Consider the following 21,246-nt stretch of genomic DNA (forward strand, 5'->3'; position numbering starts at 1 on the left):
GTGTCTGTGTTCCCACCTAAAGACTGTCTTTGTGCTCCCCAACCTCTGTGCTGGTAAGATCCAGGTTTGTTTCCATGCCTCTAGTCATTCTCCTACTTCAAAGTACACATATTATTTTGCTAAAAACAAGAGTAAGCTAAATCTTTAAATGTATTTATTTGTGGATGTTTAATTTATCCTGAAAAAAAAAATAAAGGTCTTAGCAACCCATCTCATTTTTTCATAACCTTTGTGCTATGCATCCAACCTTCTGAGCAGGCTAAAAATATTCAGGCTAGTATTCTGATGCTCTGTTCTTGAAGCCTCTCACTGACTCTCTGAAATCTATTCTGTTTTTTATTACTTACTACAGAAGTAACCCCTCATCAAGGCCACTGCCAACTTATTACATTACTGATAGATTCATTTATTATTAAAATGGATTGTTTGGGGAGCATATGGGGTTAAGATTACATAGGAAAGCATGCTGTCTTTTATATATTCATGAATATAATTGCTCATAATCATTTCTGTACTCTTTATGGAAATAAGGCCAAATGGGAAATTGGCCCAAAAAGAGGTTGGAGAGGATGGGGGAGAAAGAGAAAGGGAGAGTGAAGAAAGAACTTAGACAGATAGATGAGAGAGAGGGAAAGAGAGGGAGAGAAAAAGAGAGACAAATGGGAGAGACAGAGATAACAGTTCATGCTTATTTTAAGCATTTTCCAGAAAACTTGCTTCATAGGTTTGGATGAAGCTCTGGGACCTGATGGGATGCAGCCTGAACCACCTGCCAATGTTTGGGAAGGAAGAGAGGAGCTGCGCCCTGATATCCATGCCTCCTGTGGCACTGACTGCTCCCACACGGAGACAACAAAGCTACCCATTTAAATGCTTTTCTTTGTCTTTCCGTTTAGTGGCATGGTCTTATTGCAGATTATTTTGTAGCACAATCTTTTCATTTTCTCCCTCTGACATCAAGCTGTAAGACTGTGTTAGAGCCTGGCACAGCCAGACAGAGAAGAGAAGAATGCGCAGGCACCAAGAAAGTGGTATCCTAGCAACAGGAACTATTTCAAAGGTTTCATAACTCATGTATAGTTTCATTTCCATAGCAATGTGGAGAATAGTAAATAGTATGTTTTCTTATCTTCTTGATCCAAATGAATTCTAATCAGCAAATGGAGGCTAAATGCCGACCACATAAGTGCTTGTTCTAATAGATTCAACCTAAGTAGTTACTATTATTTTATAACATCTAGGTCATGTGTAATGTGTTTTGACAAGTCAGATACCTAAATATTTAAAAATTATTATTTTATTTTCTTCTGTTTTTTAAGAGACATTTTGCTAAAGCAATTCAAACAGCAAAGGTGTTCGAAAAGAAGCAACTGTAGTTTTAAGAAAACAAATTGTATAATATTTAAATATCAAGATGTCAGGTCTAGAGAGCAGAACAAATAGTAATTCAAATGTTCACTTTCTTTTTTATTAAGAAGTAAGTGGATTATTATTGAGTTGTTTGCACCAATGTGATCATTTCTACATTCATACTTGATTAGAAATTTTTGTTTTAAAATTTGACCTGTTAAAACCAAAGACACATTTAAAATAAATTAGGCTCCATGAAAACTAAGTATAAAATGTCACAATTACAAGTAAATATGACTAGTGACCTTTGAATTCATATTAAAGCAGTAAGCTCTAGTGAAAAAGAACCAAATTATGCTACTGTATATAAAAACAGATGGAAATATGTGCTTATACACCCAATTTCTATATCAAAAAAGAAGTATTTCTTACACTGTTCATACGTATTTATTTGCATGGGGAGAGAGAGAGAGAAGGCATGCCAGGATCCCTTGCCACTGCAAATGAACTCTCTAGATGTCTGTGCCACTTTATGCATTAGGCTTTACTTGAATACTGGGGAATCTAACATTGGTCGTCAGGCTGTTCAAGCAAGTGCTTTTAACTGTTGAGCTATCTCTCTAGCCAAATGTTTATATATTTTGATGTGAAGTAACTGATATGATGATGAAGATGACAGTGAAATAAAAGAGTACTCCTCGGTCTCCCATGGATTATCTGCTAATAATCACACATAAGATTTCATAAACAGTTGTTGAGTCTGCTTGCTTTGATTTCATTTTATGAAAATATTGTTTACAGGAGCCCAGAACATACGAGGAGAGTTATTTTCTCTTATACTGTGGTCAGTGTAAGGGCAACACTATCACATGTAATGTGTAACAGACTCATGGTAATGTCAGGTATTATACAGTTTGGCCAGGAAGAATGCAGTGCATCCAAGGAAGCTCACTATCTTGTTTTTCTTGGAATTTGTAAAATGGTTTTAAATAAAAACTTTTGTTTTCAGTAACAAAATTCCTTTTAGGAATTCTGAAGGTGAGTTGCTCTACATCTGCTACCTATGTATTTTACAACAATGTTAAAGAGCTCTTTAAGGTTTAATTAGAAAGAAACAAAAGAATGTATAAGAAAAGAGAGAAGAAAAGGGAGAGGGAAAGATGAATGGTTTAGTTTATTTCAGAGTTAGATACAAAAAATGGGATGATAGTTTGCTGTTATTTGTTAGTCATAATATTAATTGGAATTCATCATCGAAAATGAAACAATAGCATAGATAACATCCATACTCTTATTTCTATTAATAGACAGTGTGTATTTGTACATTTATTTTTTCAGAAACATTTATGCTATAATTTCACTTAAATGCCCTTAAACTATGTTTGTGTCAGGTAACCGTCTAATTAAAAAGTACAGAAGATTCTGATGGATATCAAAAATTGCTATAACCAATATTTTTCTTCATGTAGACATCAACACTTTTATAATAAACCATCGTATCTAATATTTAAAGGCTTTATTATTTTGATTATAGCCTAAAACCATTTAGAGATCTTATTTCTCAAACTCAGATTCTTGGGCTGGGAGTGTAGCTTGGTTGGTAGAGTGCTTCCCTAGTAGTCATAAAGCCCTGGGTCCATTCTGAGCACCACATAGAACTTCGTGAGTTTGAGGACAGCCAGAGACACATCTCTTTTCCTTGCATGTGTGTGTATATGCATATGTGTGTGTATGTATATATATATTATGCATATATATATATGTAGATATGCATATATATATGTAGATTCAAATGTGTATAGTTACATGTGTGTGCACACACATGTGGAAACCAGAGATTAATGTATGGGGTCTTCTTTGATTGCTCTCCACCTTTTGGAGGAAAAGACTCATTTGAATCTAGGACTTGCTAATACAGCTAGCCTAGCTAACCAACTTGCCCTGAAAATGTGCTCTCTGCCTCCTGAATTCTGGGATTACAGAGGGGCTGCACATGACATTTATGTGAGTGCTGAGGATCCCAAGTCTTGTCCTCACACTTCTAAGCCAGGTGATTTATCCACACTGAGCTATCTCTTCAGTCCCCCAAAGGACAATCTTATTTAAATATTGGCACTTTTCTACTCATTAATACTTAAGAGTATTAATTTCTTCTGACTACTACATCAAGAGTTGTACTTTACTTTGTTTTAAGCCTGGAGCAGTCCAACCTCAATTGTCAACTGAGAATACCTTTAAGTCTCTTCACTTAGATTTATGTTACCTAATATATTAGAAATGATACTAATGCAGAAGATTCACAAGATATAGTTGGGAAAGCATATAATCTAAATTATCATTCAGTTTCATTTTGACCTTTACTATTTGCTATACAAAGAACTTAATGTTTGTAAGATTTTAGAACTGATATTTCAGGTAGAAATTTTGTGATGAGGAAATTGTAAAGCTTGGCAATTGTACTCTACTTTAGATTTTTTGAAGGTGGTGAAATTCATTTTCCTTTGCAAGGTAAAGAACACTTCATCAGTTGTCCCTGATTTTCATCGTAGAATTTCCTTGAATACACCTGTGAGTTTATTGCTGACATCTGTGTCTTACTGAAATAGTGCCAAAATATGATTCTCCCCACCTAGGAAACCAGGTAAAGATCTTTGATTACCTGTTCACATCACTCTAAAAACTATGTGGTACATGCTTGTTTGCACGTTCATCTCTCTGCCATGTACACATCACAATAGAGTGCTCAAACAAGCCTGGTAATGCTAATGGCAGAGTCAACTGTTTTCTTCAAATCACTAGCGTGGTACTGTGTCAGCATGTGTTTTACTCACCACTCATCCCCAGAGTAAATACTAAAACGGCTCATAAACCTTGGAAATACTGTGCCTGTGCTTGTAAGCTCTCAGAATAATTTTCACACTGGTCAAAAAACAATATTTTATCCCTAAACAACACAAATCTGCAATCTTTCACTGTTGTTGATGGGTTAGGTACCAGTAAACACCTCTACTCTCATGAATCTTCTTTCCCCCACAAATGGCAATTGACTTTGCTGACTTGTGACCTTCATAAATATTGTGATTATGGGTCTCCTGTTCTTAGAGTAAGTGATGCCTCACTGCATACAGATATTTTAGTTTCTAAATATAATCTGTAGAACCTTAACCATGACTTATTATAAGCACAGAAGAACTGTTCATTACTCTTCAACATTTTGTATCTAAAATAATGCTAGGGAGCTAAGGAGATGACTTGGTGGCAAAGAGCTTGCCACAAAAACATGAGGATCTGAGTTCTAATCCTTGGCATTCAATGTAAAATGCCAGGTGTAGTAGTGTGCCTACAATTCCAGTGCTGGTGAGAAGCCCCAGAAAATCTCTGGGCTCCCTGGCTAGTCTGTCCTGCAAAATCAGTGATGATTGTGTTCGTTGAGAGACCTTGACTTTAGTCAGCAGGAATGCAACTGAGGAAGACATGTGACTTTAAACTCTGGCTTTAACAAACATATCTACCTAGATATATGCATGTACACACATACAAACACGGATATACAAACCAACACACACACTACATGCATAACACACACAATAAAAAAAAATATTAGTTGATATGGAGTTGCATATTCTGTTAGGACAGATAAGTTAGGAAGCTGGTAAGACATATTACTATATTCTATGTGCAAGCAACACATTTTAAAAAAATGCCTTACCCTTACTTTCACTAGTTTCTCTAACCGAAGTTTCTCATGCCACCTGTCTTGAGTTTAATTTCCCTGGTTCTTGGCACTCATGTCTATGTAGTCCTCTGAACAGACACGTGTTTTACAATGTGTCACTTTATGAGTGTCACAGCCCTCGTGAATGATGCCTTAATGCTCTTCTTTAGCTTGGATGGAATGTGAAATAATTACTAGTGGAGGAGAATAACTTTAATGTGAAGATCGAGGTCTTACAATAGCAGATCATGCTCGTGAACAAGACATGCCCTCCCACCTCTACTTGGATCTCTCACAGAGCTAACATTTTCTCACCTCTCTCCGAAGAACGCAGTGCACTGTGACTATAACAAAGCCTTGCAGTGAGTCGAACACAGCAAAAAGTATCTGGAACAAGATGGAGCGTTTATCTGTCATAGCCAGAACTGCAGACATCCAGGTTAGAGCCAGAAGTGGCAACACCACACAGGAGCTCCAAAGTGAGGCCCTGTGGAAAGAAAAGAGAATGCCACGTTACGTAGTTGCATGTCATGATCCTGGCCATACCCAAACCCTCATTCATGGTTCAACAAAGCATTCTGGTATGTGGCACCAAGGCCATTAACTTGGAAACAAAAAAGTAGATAACATTTAAGAATGTTATTTATTATTTTATAGTCTATGCCATAATAATTTTAAAGGCAGTTGCCAATTATAAATATTAAAGTATTATCAAACACAATATTTTTTCATCATAGCAATTTTTTTCACATGCACTGCAAAGATTTGTAACAAGAAGATGTAAATGATTGGGACTAACATGGCATTACTGGCGGTGGTGGCTGACAAAGCTGTTGTTGAAACTACTCCACACTTGGCACATTTGAGCGTCAAACCGCTATGAGGCTCACTCATCTGACTGAAAACAAACAGAACACCCACAAAAAGAACAAAATATTGAATTGTCACCAAAATAGTTGCTGCTGCAAGTTAGCTTTTACATACAATTTCATGCAGAAAGTATATTTATCAAGGATGAATGCTTTATATTGTTTTAGACATGCACTTATACCATGTATTATCTTTGTAACATTTACTTTTGAATAAGATGGGCCTTTTGTTGCATGCAAAGCATATTTCCATCATTTATACCATACATGGACCTGTGTCTATAGACAAAAGTTGGCTAATACACTGAGCTAAACATATGCATGTACTCATGTAGACATACTATGAAAAACCTTTATTCATACCCATGGAAATCAAGCAGCTAGCTGTGGAGATTTACACTGCTATTTGCAGAAGAGAATTATATAATTTAAGAACTTCAGAAATATAACCATTTTCTCAGGGAGTCCAACATAGGAAGGTTCATGCCATATATATTTATCTTCAAACTTTGGGAGATGTAGTTTTATCTCAACAGACTGATATTTTAAATTTTCTCATAGCATAAGTACACTTTCCATCTTTTAGGAAGATATGAGTATAGAGGTCGAGGCAATTTGATGAAATATTAGTTCATAATAAGAGTGATCACTTTCACAATAATAAAACCCATTTAACATAGTGATTAAGTTCAAAATATTCTTTTTAATAGTTATCACACATTTCAGGGATTTAACTTTTAAATGTCTCGGCTGGTCTGAGAGATATTGTAGGCAAATTCTCATTGCATAATTTAGATTTCATCTGTTAAATCGTAGATATAAAATGAGGCTACATGAAAAACGTGACAAAAAATTCCCTTGAAATAGTGTTCTTTGCAAAATAATGGTTATTAGAATATAAACTCTTAGTAAAACAAAATTGCTTGAATCAACATTCAGAACACCTTAAAGAAATTTTCTGTGGTGTACTTCTGTAGTCCCTGCCCAAATGGTCTTCATGTCTAAGACATATTTCTCCTATAGGTCTTTTAAAATAATGGCATAGCAGAGCTGTGCTGTTACATCTAATTAGTTGCAGAGGAAAACAATTGTTAATAAACTCATAATGCCTGATTTCTTTATTTTATTAACTCATTGGTGAATAGTTGTTAAATTTGAAAAGCATAGATTGATCAACAGATCTCATGAGAAAAAAAAAATCAAGCTTTTGGAGCTAGGTGGGAAATTACATTTTACTGATTCAACCTAGGAGCTATGTACATAACACACATTCATCCAAGCTTATCATATTATGTGCAATCACTAGTGTGTGCCAAGCTTAGTTTATGAATTGTGTAATGGGCATTTCAACTCTTGTTTCTAAAAGACTACCTAGCTTAGTAACTTCTCAGCACTGCACATAGCTATCTCACCCTATCAACAAAATCCCTAATTATGGAATCCAGACACTGGTCATTTTTAAAGCTCCCATATATGATTTCAATGAACAAACAAGAATGCACATCACTGCCAGAAATAAACACTCTCATATTTCTTTCTCAATTTGATAAGATTGCTATTAAAGAGGCATGTATCCCTTGTGTGATAGCTGTGTCTTGACCATGGATATGGTTACTTCTCAACTTAAGGACACTTTGCCCTGGGCTCTGAAACAAGGTTGACAAGCCAAGGATTACTAAAAACATATCTTCAATACCCAATGCAGCAAGTATTCTAGTTGTGAAAAAAATTGATAATAAATCTAAACCTAAATTCAAAATGCTTGTTGTCATTTGAGCTTTGGGGCTGATAAAGGCCTCTTCACACTGTCCTTAGTGTGACCTGGCTGGACAACTTTGATGTTCTGTGGGTGTGATGGAGCAGAATGGTGAATTTATACAGGAAGATGCAATTTATTTTTCCTAGATTGTATGATCATTACACAAATTAATGAAATATGGAAAATATTTTAGATTCTAAATTGATTTGCTACAATGAAAAATAAAATGGCTCTCTGTTAAAGACACATTTATTGTTCATTCATATAATAATAAGTTTAAAAATGATAAAACACAGATTGACTATATAATCCAAGAGATCTAAACTGGAACATCAGATGCTTTCTGCTTCTCTCCAAGGCATTCTGTCTACTCAATTATGGACACAGGTCTTGAAATCTCATTCCCTTATTCCCTTCTCAATTCTATTATTTTTTAGGAAAAAATATTTGACTAATTTATTGTTAATAATCTAACAGATCTCTGGAAAGAAAACATTGACTTGAAGACACTTCATAAAATCTGTAAAGAGGGCTGGAGAGATAGTTAGTGAAGGTATTTGTCTATGAAGCCAAAGGACCCAGGTTCAATTCTCCAGGACCCATGTAAGCCACATGCACAAGTTGTGTCTGGAGTTCATTTGCAGTGGCTATAGGCTCTGACATCCCCACTGTCTCTGTGTCTCTCCTTATTTCTATCAAACAAACAAATAAAAACAAAATATTGTTTAAAAATTCTGTAAAGAGTACTGATAGTCTCCTTAATTTCAGGTAGATCGATAAGACAAAGCAGTTTAAGAGAGTAGAGAAATATACCTTTTATGTTTTAAGATATTCTAAAAAAATACATTATTTTTTTTCATTCTTGCCAATTACCATTTTATATAAGATATGTGATTGATTTCAATAAGCTCCCCTCAGTAAATGTATTTTATGCATTAGAAAAAGTTTAATGTGGTTTGGGTATTATAAAACTTGTCAAGATATTGCATTATTTATTAATCATTTATTCATTCATTCCTTTATAAATATTAATTGAACACAAATTATACACTTGAGTATTTCTAATATGTGTTTACGAAGTATAAAAACAACACAGAAATAGTAGAAAAATGAAACAAATGCATTGGAACTATATTTTCTTTAAATAATATATCTAACTTCACAAGCTATAATGTCATATATATATATGTCTGTATGTATATATGTGGTCAGCTTTGACAATTAAGAAAGTAAATTATTAGCCCAATCAGTCAAGGCCCTCTCTTTTCAATGTTTCTTTAGTTAATTCTGATTAATTATTCTTCACCATAGTCTACTAATATATTCTCTGCTCGCTTGAAATTAGTTTCAACCTTTTTTAGCTTCTTAAAGTGTCCCTCACTCATACCTCAGAACAGGGAACAAAGTTTAATCTACATAGACTATTCAGAATTCTGTATTATAAAAATAATTTTAAATTGAATCACTAATTTATGGTTCTTTTCTTTCTGGTAGTAAACAGAATCATACTTTGTATAATATATGTGAAAAACCTTACTGCTCTTCTTCCAGCTGTCTTTTACCTCAGTTTTTCCAGTGAAACGTGTGACTTCTAAGGACATTTATAAAATTAGAGGTTTTTAAATTATAACTATATTTGCTAATATGTAGATTTAAATCACTAATCTCTAAATTCATAACACAATAATGTTGTCATTCCTTGTCTCTGTATATCACTTACAAACTGCCATATGGGTCACATTTGGCATTGTGCGCAAAATAATTATATGTAAAAATAAATATTGGCAATGAGTTGAATAAATCTCTAGCATTCTGATGATGTGCTATCCTTTTTTGACCTCAGTGTTATAGATGATAAATTCATAGACCCTATTCATGATCAGGGACCTTTGCAAGGCATCATATCTCTTACCCTCCTCATTTCATGCATCATCAGAGGCCCTGGTTGTTGAGTGATGCTTGCTGTAGGCTATATATGTTATTCAAATCATTCCATATACTATTTCATGTGCTCTATGAAGCAAAAGTTATTTTCCTATTTTATATATGAAGAGATGAAGCAACAAAGATGCTCAACAAAGGCAGCTAGTAAGGTAGAATTTTTTTATTTTTTATTTATTTGAGAGTGACAAACAGAGAGAGAAAGAGGCAGATAGACAGAGAGAGATTGTGCACACCAGGGCCACTAGCCACTGTGACTGAACTTCAGATGCAAATGCCACCTTGTGCATTTGCTTTACATGGGTCCTGGAAAATCAAGCCTTGAACCAGGGGTCCTTAGGCTTCACAGGCAAGTGCTTAACTGCTAAGCCAATTCTCCAGCCCTTTTATTTTATTTTATTTTATTTTATTTTATTTTATTTTATTTTATTTTATTTTTACTTTTTATTTATTTATTTGAGAGTGACAGACACAGAGAGAAAGAGGCAGATAGAAACAGGTAAACTGGAAATTTTTGACTGCAAAGATATATCCTAATCACTACAACCTCCCACTGGGGGGGAAAAAAAAAGTTTATACCACTAGTAGCAGAACAGACTTTCTGTACCTAGTACTTAATCTCATCAATTTATTATTGCATGATTAATTTGGACAAGATAATTGAATAAGCTGTATGCCATTCCAGCCCTGTGGCAGAAAACCAAGAGTATTCCTGTGGTAGGCTTATGCCAAATTGTATAGGAAGCTTATTGTCTGCCTAAGGAAGTACTGACTACTCTGTAACAAAGAAATGCATCAAAGTTAAAAGTGATCATCTCTCAGGAAGGGTTCTCTAATGAAGCTTTTATCACACCATTGCATTTCTGAGGTTTGTTATAAATAACATCAACTTTTTACACTTCAAACCATTAAACTTTTTCTTTTGCTAGGGAAAAATTTATACCAGGGTTGCCTCACCTTAAAGGTCAATAGAACAATTATACAAAAGATTTTAAGATATTTCCCAAAGTGATCATATGCTATGACTGTTAAATAATAACATACAGTACTTTGAAAAGCAGAAAGATTGTAGGGGCAAGTTTTGAATGAAGGTATATTTACCAGAAGGGGTAATGCTCTAACTTTTTATATGAAAAGACACAAAGGGAAATCAAAGACATTACTATTTCATTTAAGTTTCTAAATTCATACAATGAAGAGATGATATAACATAAAAGCTACTATAAAAATCTATATGGGGTATTTGTTATGATATATGGTGACATTATAATGATAGTGAAATTAAGATGGATGCTTTTCTAAATCTTATAACTGAATAAAATGTACAAGTGAAAATAATGAATATCTAGCAAATTATTACCACAATGTCAAAGGAATGAAAATTTTTTACAAGAATAATGTTTGAAAAATGAATATTTCAAGCCCAGTTTTTTTTTTTTTTTCTGGTATACGTAATTAATAGAAAGAAAACTAGTATTTTCACTCTACATTGATATACTTAAACTGGTTCAGTCCTGTTACAAACTGACATTGTGTTCAATCAACTACCTATCTATTTTTTTTATTTGTTTGTTTTGTTTTGTTTCGTTTTTCGAGGTAAGGTTTCAGTCTAGCCCAGGCTGACCTGGAATTCACTTTGTATTCTCAGGGTGGCCTCTAACTCATGGTGACTCTCCTACTTCTGCATCCCAAGTGCTGGGATTAAAGGTTTGTGCCACCATGACTGGTTAACCTCCTATCTTTTATGACCAGAAGTCAGAGAGCTTTGAAATCCCTTACCTCAGCACAAGTATTTCCAGCCTAGCTTTCGTATTCAATCTTAATAGACAAACAGGAAACATGCAAAAATACACCTATACCTGAATCATCTGATTTATTATTTCTAAGGTTTTGGTCATCTTACTTGAGCATAGAACATTATAGAAACTTTGGGATGCAGACTCTACCAGATGCACTGTACATCTAGGACAAAATTCAAGGCACAGTCAATGATGGGATTCACCGGTAAGGAACCTTCAAAATCCACCAATTGCAGCTTACCCGGCTCTGTGTTTGAGCTTTTTATCTAGGATCCCATCTCTGGAAACAAGTTTATTAAATACCAAAATGCCAATCACCATGTTGACCTGTCAAACAGAAACAAAGTTGACCTTTCAGCAATATCGATGGGAATCAGGTCCCTGTTTTCTCCTAAAGCTATGCTTTAAAACCACTGTAGTGGTATATGATTGTGAAAGCACTCATATGAAAGACCTCTCAAGCACATGTGCCTAAAGACATGAAGCACAATTTAACAGCAGTGGAGTGCTCCACTGTCATAAGTACATTTAATTTCTATGGTATGCAGAGTAGCATGGGAAAATTAACCTTCAACCACTTTTAACTTTTAACTCTTAAATGCTACCAATCCACTGGCAGTCTTCTCTGTGACCTAACTTTGAATAAAATCAATTGGCTAAATGAGTTTTATCTGATGTTTAGGAGCAAAAAGATTTTAAATCTCCCAGCAAGAGGCTAGGCTGAACCTTGGCAGTCAGAGGCCCTGAGGATTTGTCACTGTACCCAGCAGGAAGAACAGAAAGGCCAGGTTTCTCACGCTGATTTATACCCTGGAGTGGGAGGCACTTTGATTCACTGTGCTTTTGAAGGGAAAGCCTATTAAACTCCCCAGGGTTCTCCAGGGGATGGACATGGACACTGATTCTTAAAATATCATAAGACTTTCTTACTTCCACTTAACAGATATTTTGCATAATAGACTTAAAATTAAAGCAGTGAGAAAATGCTTGTCATTAAGGAAAAGTGTATACTGCAGAACTGCAGAAGTAGATATCTACTGATAGAAGATTATTAAGATGAGTTCCTTGGTTTTCTAACTTGCCCAAGCACCCTGATAAAGGAAATGGGCTCCAAGATGGGAAAACCAAGACAATCAAAATAGTTTTCTTCTTTTTACTTTCCTTGTCCTTTACCCTCCTTGATCGCTGGAAAACTGAATCTTCTCTAGCCTGCCTCCTTTGTCAAACACTAGAATATGAGGCTGAATTCTGTCCAACTACTGATGTGAGGAAAAGTCAGCTCATCTGTTAAGTGAGAACTTAGGAGTTATCACTCTTCATAGCTTTGGAACATGAGACCATTTACTCAAGAGTGAGTACTCAACACTCTATTTCTCTTTATTTCAACTAGGAAAAAAGTGTATTCTGAGGAGTCTATTAATCTACATCTTATTCATGAGAGAATGTGTTACTCATCCAATGAGTGAGCTTTGATGTTTCAATTATAGACATATGCTTTATTTCTTCATTTTTGGGTTATAAATGCATTAACATAGTACCTTAGGGAAATGATTGATTCAATTGAAAAAAATAACCGTTGGAGCTGGATAAATGGCTTAGCAGTTACAGAGCTTGCCTGTGAAGCCAAAGGACCCAGGCTTGATTACCTAGTACCCACATGAGCCAGATGCACAAGATGGCACATGTGTCTGGAGTTTGCTTGCATTGACTAGAGGTCCTGGTGCACCTATTCTCTCTCTCTCTTTAAAACTCTCAATACAGCAGACAAAAGTGTTTCTAATGGTTTTGATTCCCTCTACTTTTCTCCAACACTGGTATATAGAGGTTTTTTTTTTTTTCTTTCCTCTGAATCGTGAACAATTTCTGTTCCCTGTTACAGCTTTAAAGAAGGGGAATGAATACTCTTTAAATGAAGAAGAAAGATTAAGTGTTATTAAGAAAGATGCCATTTGCTTTCAAATTTTTGAATGAATTGTTCAAGAAACTGAAGGGTAATTTCCTAACTGATGATCTAAAAGCACAGTGACACGAATCTTTGTTCTTAATTCAAATTCATTTTGTCCTATACTTTCTTCAATGATTGATAAAGCCAGAAAGATTTGATAGAAGAAGGGAAGTAGGGTAGGAAGGAAAGAGGGAGGGAGGGGGAAAGAGAGAGAGAGAAAGAGGAAATTGGTACACAATTTTACATGTACACAATTTTACAAGGAATTAGTTTGTGGTCCCAAAAGATAAAAAAAATAAATCTCCCTACCCAATAACACAGATTGGTGATTCTTAACTAGGGGATTAATTTTGACTCTCCCCACAGGAAATATCAAAAGTGTCTGGAGACTGTTTTGTTAGTTGTAACTGGAACGATGCTGCCAATATGGCTGGGCAGAAGGAGAGTACAGAGGACAGCCCCACAGCAAAGAAATGAAGTCCAAAATACTAATATCTGTGAGGATGAGACACTATCGATAGACAGATATGCAGATGATAGTTTAGAGTTTCAGTGTTGAAGAAGCCTCTCTATTCATATCTATATACATTAGACAAATAGTATAGAGTTGTCATAAATGATGAGAGTCTACACATTGTAGGGGAAGCATTAATTAAAACTAACTCAAATCTTCACAAATCTGTAATCACTGTAAGAGAAATTCCATATTACCAAACTTAATATTCTTCAGTATTTAAATATAAATGTTTTAGAGTAATAATATATTTAAAATACTTAATATTAAGATCAAATTAATAAATTAATAGTTAAATGAACTTTAAAATTTGTATACAACAAATGCTTTATCAAAATTGACATTTGAAGCAAACCAGTGGCACTTTTGCTAAGCAATCATGTAAGAGAATCTTGGTGTTTACCAAGACAACAGCAGCTGCAGGTCCAACGAACGCGTAGAGCAGTCCTCCTTCAAGAGAGAGCCAGCAGCTGAAAATGACATTAGATCAAAACTAACAACAATTAGTGAAAAGTACTAGATCATGACAGTGTGGTACAAGTAGCTTAGACTATACATTTGGCCTTGCAATGTTGTCATATTTCAAAAAATTGTAGCTTAAAAACTCTAGAAGAAATCGAAAAGGCTACAATTAGGTTATTTCATGATTGATAAATCTTACAGACTTCTCACTGAAGGGTGAAATTTCTGCATCTGTTTTGTTGTAAAGTCATTATTACTTATATTTTACAGGAGTCACTTCATCTCTCTGGTAGAATTTTTTCTCGCTAACCCGCCAAGGTCATTTTCAAATAAGGATAGTGTGCCTCAGAAATCTTAGCCGTGCTGTTTACCTGCTTTTCCTTGAGGCCATTGAGATTTTAGGAGGAACTCACTTAAAAGCCATCACTGCAGGACATGAATAACCCACATCTGCATGCTTGTTTTTTCCTTTTAATTTTAATGTTTCCAAGACCACCAAGAAAATTCACTGGAATAAGAGTTTGAATAAAGATAAGTGCAGCTGTGTTTGTCTCATGGACTAACTTCACTCAGAATGTAGATTTGCATTGATAGAGACATGATGATAACACATTTGGGTAAAGCGTTCATTCTCTGGCAACCAGAGGAAATGGAGAGGCCACAGAGTCCAGCACTGGAAGTGTTACAGCATCGCACAGCTGAATGTCTACCATCAAGGACATTGAATCGAAGGGGGGCACGAGGAAGGGTTGCTTTTTCACTGCTGCTGTGCAGCCATGCCTGTCATATTATATTAGCTGCTTTTCTGACAGTTGATGCTATCTTCTCAGTCTATACAGTCACTGACCTACCTTTGAAACAACACTGTTGGCCAGGAAAGATGATGGCTCAGCAGTTAAAGCACTTGTCTGTGAAGCCTAAGGACCCAGATTTGATTCCTCAGTATCTACATAAACCAGATGCACATGGTGGGCACATGCATTTGCAGTGGCTGGAGGCCCTGGTGGGTGCACACACACACACACACTCTCTCTCTCTGTACCTCTGTATCTCTCTCAAATAAGTAAATAAGTTAAAAATATATTTTAAAACCACACTGTTAAATAGTAACTGTTCTTTATCTGTTCTGTAATAAACTGTTTGATATGCCTGTGGTGCTAAGTTACATGACTGTACTTGTAATAAGATAAATGTAAGTTTATAAATCTCATCTTAGTTAAAATTCTAACTGAAGAGTTACATGTGCACATGTAAAACATATAGTATACATCAAAATATATTCACAAATATGTTTGCATATATGAATTTAGTTCTTGTGTGCTTTATATAGAGCAGACAGATAAAATTTACTTTCCTAGTTTGGGGTAGACAAGTGAAAAAAAATTAATAAAATAGAGAAAAAAGACCATAGTAGGACAGAACACTTTTTTTTGTGGTCTCTGTGGGTCCCACTAAGGTTAATTTATCTTAAATAAATTTTAATAAAAATTTTGAAGAATGAGTTTTGTTACAGTGCTTTCTTTTAAAATCGTGTGTGTCTCTGTGTGTGAATGTGAGAGAGAGACTGAGACAGAATTCATCAGAGATGAATGTGTGTTCATGTGGGCGTGGGTAAGCCTCAGTGTCCTTGTGGAGGTCAGAGAACTGTGGATGTTAACCTCACTGCCACTTTGAGCAATATTTTTGTTGCTCACTGCTGAGAACACAAGACTAGATGACATGAGCTTTCTGAGTCTTTTGTCTCTGGTTCCCATCTTGCCCTATGAGGGCTAAGGTTAAGATGTCAGCCATTGTGTAAGCTTTTATGTGGATTTTGGCCCAGGTAGTCATGTGGCAAGTTCTTTAGCCACTAAGCCATCACCCCAGGCTCCATTATGACATTTTTAAGCATCCTATCATGGACTTTGATCATACTTCTCCCTTTCCCATCATTCTGTTTTGTCTCTTTTGGCCTTATGCTGACCCCACACCTCTTCCAAAACAAATTTTCTAGTTATGCCTTATTTTTCTTTTAATCTATGTTTTACACATGTGAGATAACTTGAAATATTTGTCTTTCTGAGTCTGCCTTATCTACTGTATTTTTGTGCAAGCCAACCCCCAAATTGAGAAATTTTATTTACTTCAGAAAGCATACTAAAAGACTTAGTATTTCTTTTGGTTATTTTCCCCTAGGAATTTATGGTCATAAAAGAAATCTGACGTTATAAGATCAATACAAAAATTTACTGCCTTTGACCTTAATTATAAAGTTAATAGTAGGAGCCATCACATCTATAATCTTATATTGTTCCAAATAATTGATTTGCATCAAGACATTTATATTTATGTAAATGCAATAACTTAAATCAATAGTAAGCAATATTCTGCAATATATTTATTTGATTCTTTTTCAATATATTAATTGCATAATCAGCAAGGGCTCCAATGCCAGGAGCTCTTCTTACTCTAAGGAAGCTTCCTTGGGATGGGTAGATAATGCAATGTCATCTCACTTTTGATGAACCCAATAGGTGGCCTAATTAACAGCAATCCTTGTCTCAAACCTGATTGCAATTCAACAGAGCATCACATTTGAAATGTGTGCATTTAAGATTATGTGCACTCTCTGCTTCTCATTGCCCTGTCAATATGAAGGCAAGTACAGTAAATTATGGAAGGCCACTATTGTAATTCTGAAATACTAAATGTAACTTTACTGAAAATTGACTTATGGAACTTATCAGCATCACAACTATAAGAAAGGTCATTGACTCCCTTCCTTCTTTCTAATTTCTTCCATGGATAAATCAGGCATCTTCTTCCATGAGATCTGACTATACTCATCTATCAATTAGTATGTACCAGCCCAGAATTGTAACAGAATCTGAATTGGCACAATAAACTTTGATTAATCACAACAACAACAATGATAATATACATTTATCATCAATAATGGAAGCTATGGGCAGAATCACATCCCAAAAGATAAAAAATTCAATATTTATCCAGTTCATTTACACAAGGGAATTGTACTGAGCTGTAAGGAAAAATGAAATTATGAAACTTTCAGGGAAGTGGATAGAGTTGGGAAAAATCATATTAAGTGGTAACCCAGGTCTAGACAAACAAAAATCACATGATCTCCCTCCTATGCAGAGCCTAAGGTTTAATGCATATATATGTATTGTAGATATACAAGGGTAGATACAGAATATGAAACTTAACAGATGACCATAAGAAGGGTACCAGAGGTGATGACAGGGAACAGGGAGGACAAAAGGAAACATGTGGACTGAAAACAGAAAGGAGGCTCTGATGGGGTGGGTGGAGAGGGGATGCTGGAGAAATTGGGGAAAGAGAAACAAAAACAAAATTGCTTTCAAAGCACTAAAATTAAATCTATTTTTGTAAATAAAATTATATAAAACAAAATTATATGAAAATAAAACTTTTCCAATATTTTTTAAGTATTTGGGATCAAACATGTGTAATATATACTGAAATATCTTTAAAGGCAAATATACCTCTTATGAAGGAAGTGAAAATAGGTGAGGCTTCAGGGCAGTGTTCCATTTTTCCTTACCTTTGTACATATAAGCTATCTGGCATTACTCCTCACTAATTCAATTTCTAACTTTGTTAATGACTGGATGACAAAATGAATGCCATAAGTCATGTCAACCAAGACAAAGCAAGATAAAGGAAGACTGTACAATGATTGCTTCATTATAAAGGTGTTTTATCACTGTGGATGGACTTACTAGTGGTCTGTGCCATATCCCTTCGTCCTGGTGAAGCCCACTGAGGTGGCCACTACTAATGCTGGTAAACCTGCAAGAAAAACAATGACACAGTTCATATTTAGCTATAACCACTTGGCTAACTGACTGAGCAAGAGGCAGAACAAACTCCACAAAGGCAAACATGCCTAAAGTCACAGCAAACTTTGTTGGATGAATCATTTGACCAAGTATGTTCTATTACAAACTTTCTTTCCTGTGTAAAAATATGAGGGAAACAGCTATTTTTTGTTAAACTTAATGCACTACCTTAATGTTGCTAGGTTACCACCACATTTGAGTAGGTTTTAAAGGGAAGTAATAACATAGATTTAGTATATCTTTGAAGTTATTTTCCCGGTGGCTTATGAAATAAATTTATAGTTATAAAGTCAGAAAGGCAAAAGCTGGATATTCTGGTATGATGGGGCAGCACAGAAGTGGATATTTCAAGAGGCCACGTGTTGATCACTATGAGAGAAAATCTCATCCCAGAATGTTTTATTTTAAATTTACTCATGGTAACATGAATGTAGAAACATGGAATTAAGTTACCTATATATTCAATCCAAATCTGACCTTGTCATATCTGTGAGTTTTGGGAATCAGCCTTAACCTCATTCAAATTTAAGAATTCTCATTGTATTTTCATGATTAGAGATTAATCTAATCTATGCTGACTTTAAACAATTTGTCTGTATGCAAATGTATATGATGCTTTCTTTTCAAGGTCATGTTTGGTAATGTTTACTTTTTCAGGTTAATCTTGAATCCACTCTACCTGTCATCCATCCTCTTGAACTGTTACATCTCTCCTGTTCTCCTCATTTGTCTCTGAGCCTTCTCTAGTGACACTGTGTTATTTTACGAGGTCTAAAATTAAGAACCACAGACAGCATCTCAAGGCAATGACCTTGTTTTTTCAGGAAATCCAGATATCTATATATTTATAATATGTGTTATGTGTGTGTGACCTCACCCTTCATTCTTCAAGTAATTGTTGGCTATTTTTATTGAATAAATTGACTTAACCAGAAAAAATAACCAAAGTTTTAAGTCTTAATTTCATACAATTTTGATGTCCATTTTTTTCCTATGTTAATTGTGGTTTACCTAACTGAAACTCATATACCACATCATGTTCATCAGTTTTAACTTTTTGCAACATAGAATGCTTTAATACTAGTTGTAAATTTGGAGACCAGCTCCAAAACCTTACCACAATGTTTAGTAATAATATTAAAGAAAGAAGTCATCAGTAGAGGAGAAATCTCCACATTTCAAGAAACAAGTTGGTCTGCATGCAATCTGTTTCTTGGATCTGTGGTCTTAATTAAAGGCAACTAACTGTTTCTTTACTCAATACTGCTTTAATTTTAGAAGGTTTTTGTCACCAAATCTATGAAAAAATCATATGAAACTTTATTAGAACTTGCTCTTCAGTTTCTCAACTACATGCATGCCTGTTTGCTTCTACAAAAAACTCCTAAGACAGCAGCTAAATATAGCTTGATCTTGCTAGAACTTGAATGATAATATTTAAGTCATCTTGATCCTATTTTTCCTGGATGAATTATTCTTGAATTGAGTAAGTCCACTCCTTTTTGCACAGGTTCCTTCTAACAGATAATGCACACCATCTGATGTAGGTGTGTGTGTGTGTGTGTATGTGTGTATTATTTTGGCCTATAATTCTCCAGTTTTAGTGTGTACCCCTGAACTTTTCCAAAAACTAGCTTTTTAAATGCCTTAGCCTCTCATTAGAAATGCATAGATCTTTGAGATGCTTGCCTGATGGAACAATTAGAGAAAACTTTCCTAATAATGACAGGCAGAGAATTACTTCTGTGTCTGAATGAAATGCTATGTTTCTACTCTTGAGTTACCCTCTGACTGCATGAGAAGTTTCATTTAGTCACTAAGTGGCTTTCTCACAGGGATATGAACAGCTTTCATTAGTTGTTTTGAAATTTCTTTGAATCTGATTCTTAAAATTTTCTTGGGGTAGCACCATGCCTAGTTAATCATCATGATACAGGATTCTGAAGCACTTGCATTTTCAAGCAACATCAATGGGGAACACTTTGTTTTTCTGACTAGTTATCTCCACATTTCACCTCAGACCACATAGGCTAACTAGCTACATGGACCTTTGGTACTTAGTCCTTTGTGAAGTTACAAAGGATCCATGACTGTTCAAAAATTGATCCCTCTTATGCGTTTCCACTTTATTTATCAAGTTTGACACAAGGTCACCTGGGATTAATAACTTTGTACTGTCTTATAGCATAGGTTCATGATGATATTTTAGCAAGAGTATGAAAAGGTATATTTCATGCTTACCCCATCCAAGGCACAAAAAACGTTTCCTTATAAGCCGGGTTCTAATTTTTCCAGTTACAGCCATATATGACTGCCACGCCTCAGTCAAAACCCAGCAGAATGAAGCCAGGAAGAAAAAGTGCAAAAATGCAGTGGTGGTTGTACAAATGCTCTGTGGAAACAAAAATGAGAAAACTCATGCTGAACCTAGGGTGAGGACCCTTGGGTCCTTCAAAGGATACTTTATTTCTTTTATCTCATCTTCCTTTCCCTCACTTTCTCCCCCCCCCCATTCTTTTTTAGATGATGTCTCTCTATGTAGTCCAGGTTAGCCTTTAATTTGTGATCCTACTGCCACAGCTTCTAATGCTCTAAGATTTCAGTCATCTTCCCTCCATGACCAGCTTGAGGATCATTAACTTCACTGAATTTATTTAATCTGATACTTCTTAAGGCCAGAGTAATTGTTTACAGAATTTAGAAACCCTATTGTCTTTATGCTTTATACATGTCCAATATAAAAATATGTGCCATAAATCCATTTTTGTGTTCAATTTATTTTTTTAGGAGAACTAAAACTATAAATTCAAACTCCCAGGAAATTAAAATTACTGTTTTACTTGAATTTTTAAAAAATATATTTTATTTATTTATTTGAGAGAGAGAGATTGAGTTAGAGAGAGAATGGGCATGCCCGGGCCTCCAGTCACTGCGAACGACCTCCAGATGCATGCACCGCCCTGTGCATCTGGCTTATGTGGGTCCTGGGAAATCAAACGAGTGTCCTTTGGCTTTGCACACTAATATCT

At 35.1% G+C, this 21,246-nt stretch overlaps 1 protein-coding gene across 3 annotated transcripts in view; it reads right to left on the bottom strand.

Moving 5' to 3' along the window:
- Nucleotides 1-21,246, bottom strand: part of Adgrb3 (adhesion G protein-coupled receptor B3) — a 772,147-nt gene that overhangs the window by 42,985 nt on the left and 707,916 nt on the right. For all 3 annotated transcript variants that reach the window (XM_045156936.1, XM_045156937.1, XM_004653066.3), the window contains 6 exons: nucleotides 20,459-20,609; nucleotides 18,098-18,167; nucleotides 14,296-14,362; nucleotides 11,675-11,760; nucleotides 5,865-5,963; nucleotides 5,381-5,552 (listed from right to left, as the gene is read on the bottom strand). In XM_045156936.1, coding sequence (XP_045012871.1) covers nucleotides 5,381-5,552; nucleotides 5,865-5,963; nucleotides 11,675-11,760; nucleotides 14,296-14,362; nucleotides 18,098-18,167; nucleotides 20,459-20,609 — 645 coding nt within the window. The remainder of the gene's footprint in view (nucleotides 1-5,380; nucleotides 5,553-5,864; nucleotides 5,964-11,674; nucleotides 11,761-14,295; nucleotides 14,363-18,097; nucleotides 18,168-20,458; nucleotides 20,610-21,246) is intronic.

Source organism: Jaculus jaculus, chromosome 8 (assembly GCF_020740685.1).
Source record: "Jaculus jaculus isolate mJacJac1 chromosome 8, mJacJac1.mat.Y.cur, whole genome shotgun sequence".
In the NCBI taxonomy this organism is placed as follows: domain Eukaryota; kingdom Metazoa; phylum Chordata; class Mammalia; order Rodentia; family Dipodidae; genus Jaculus; species Jaculus jaculus.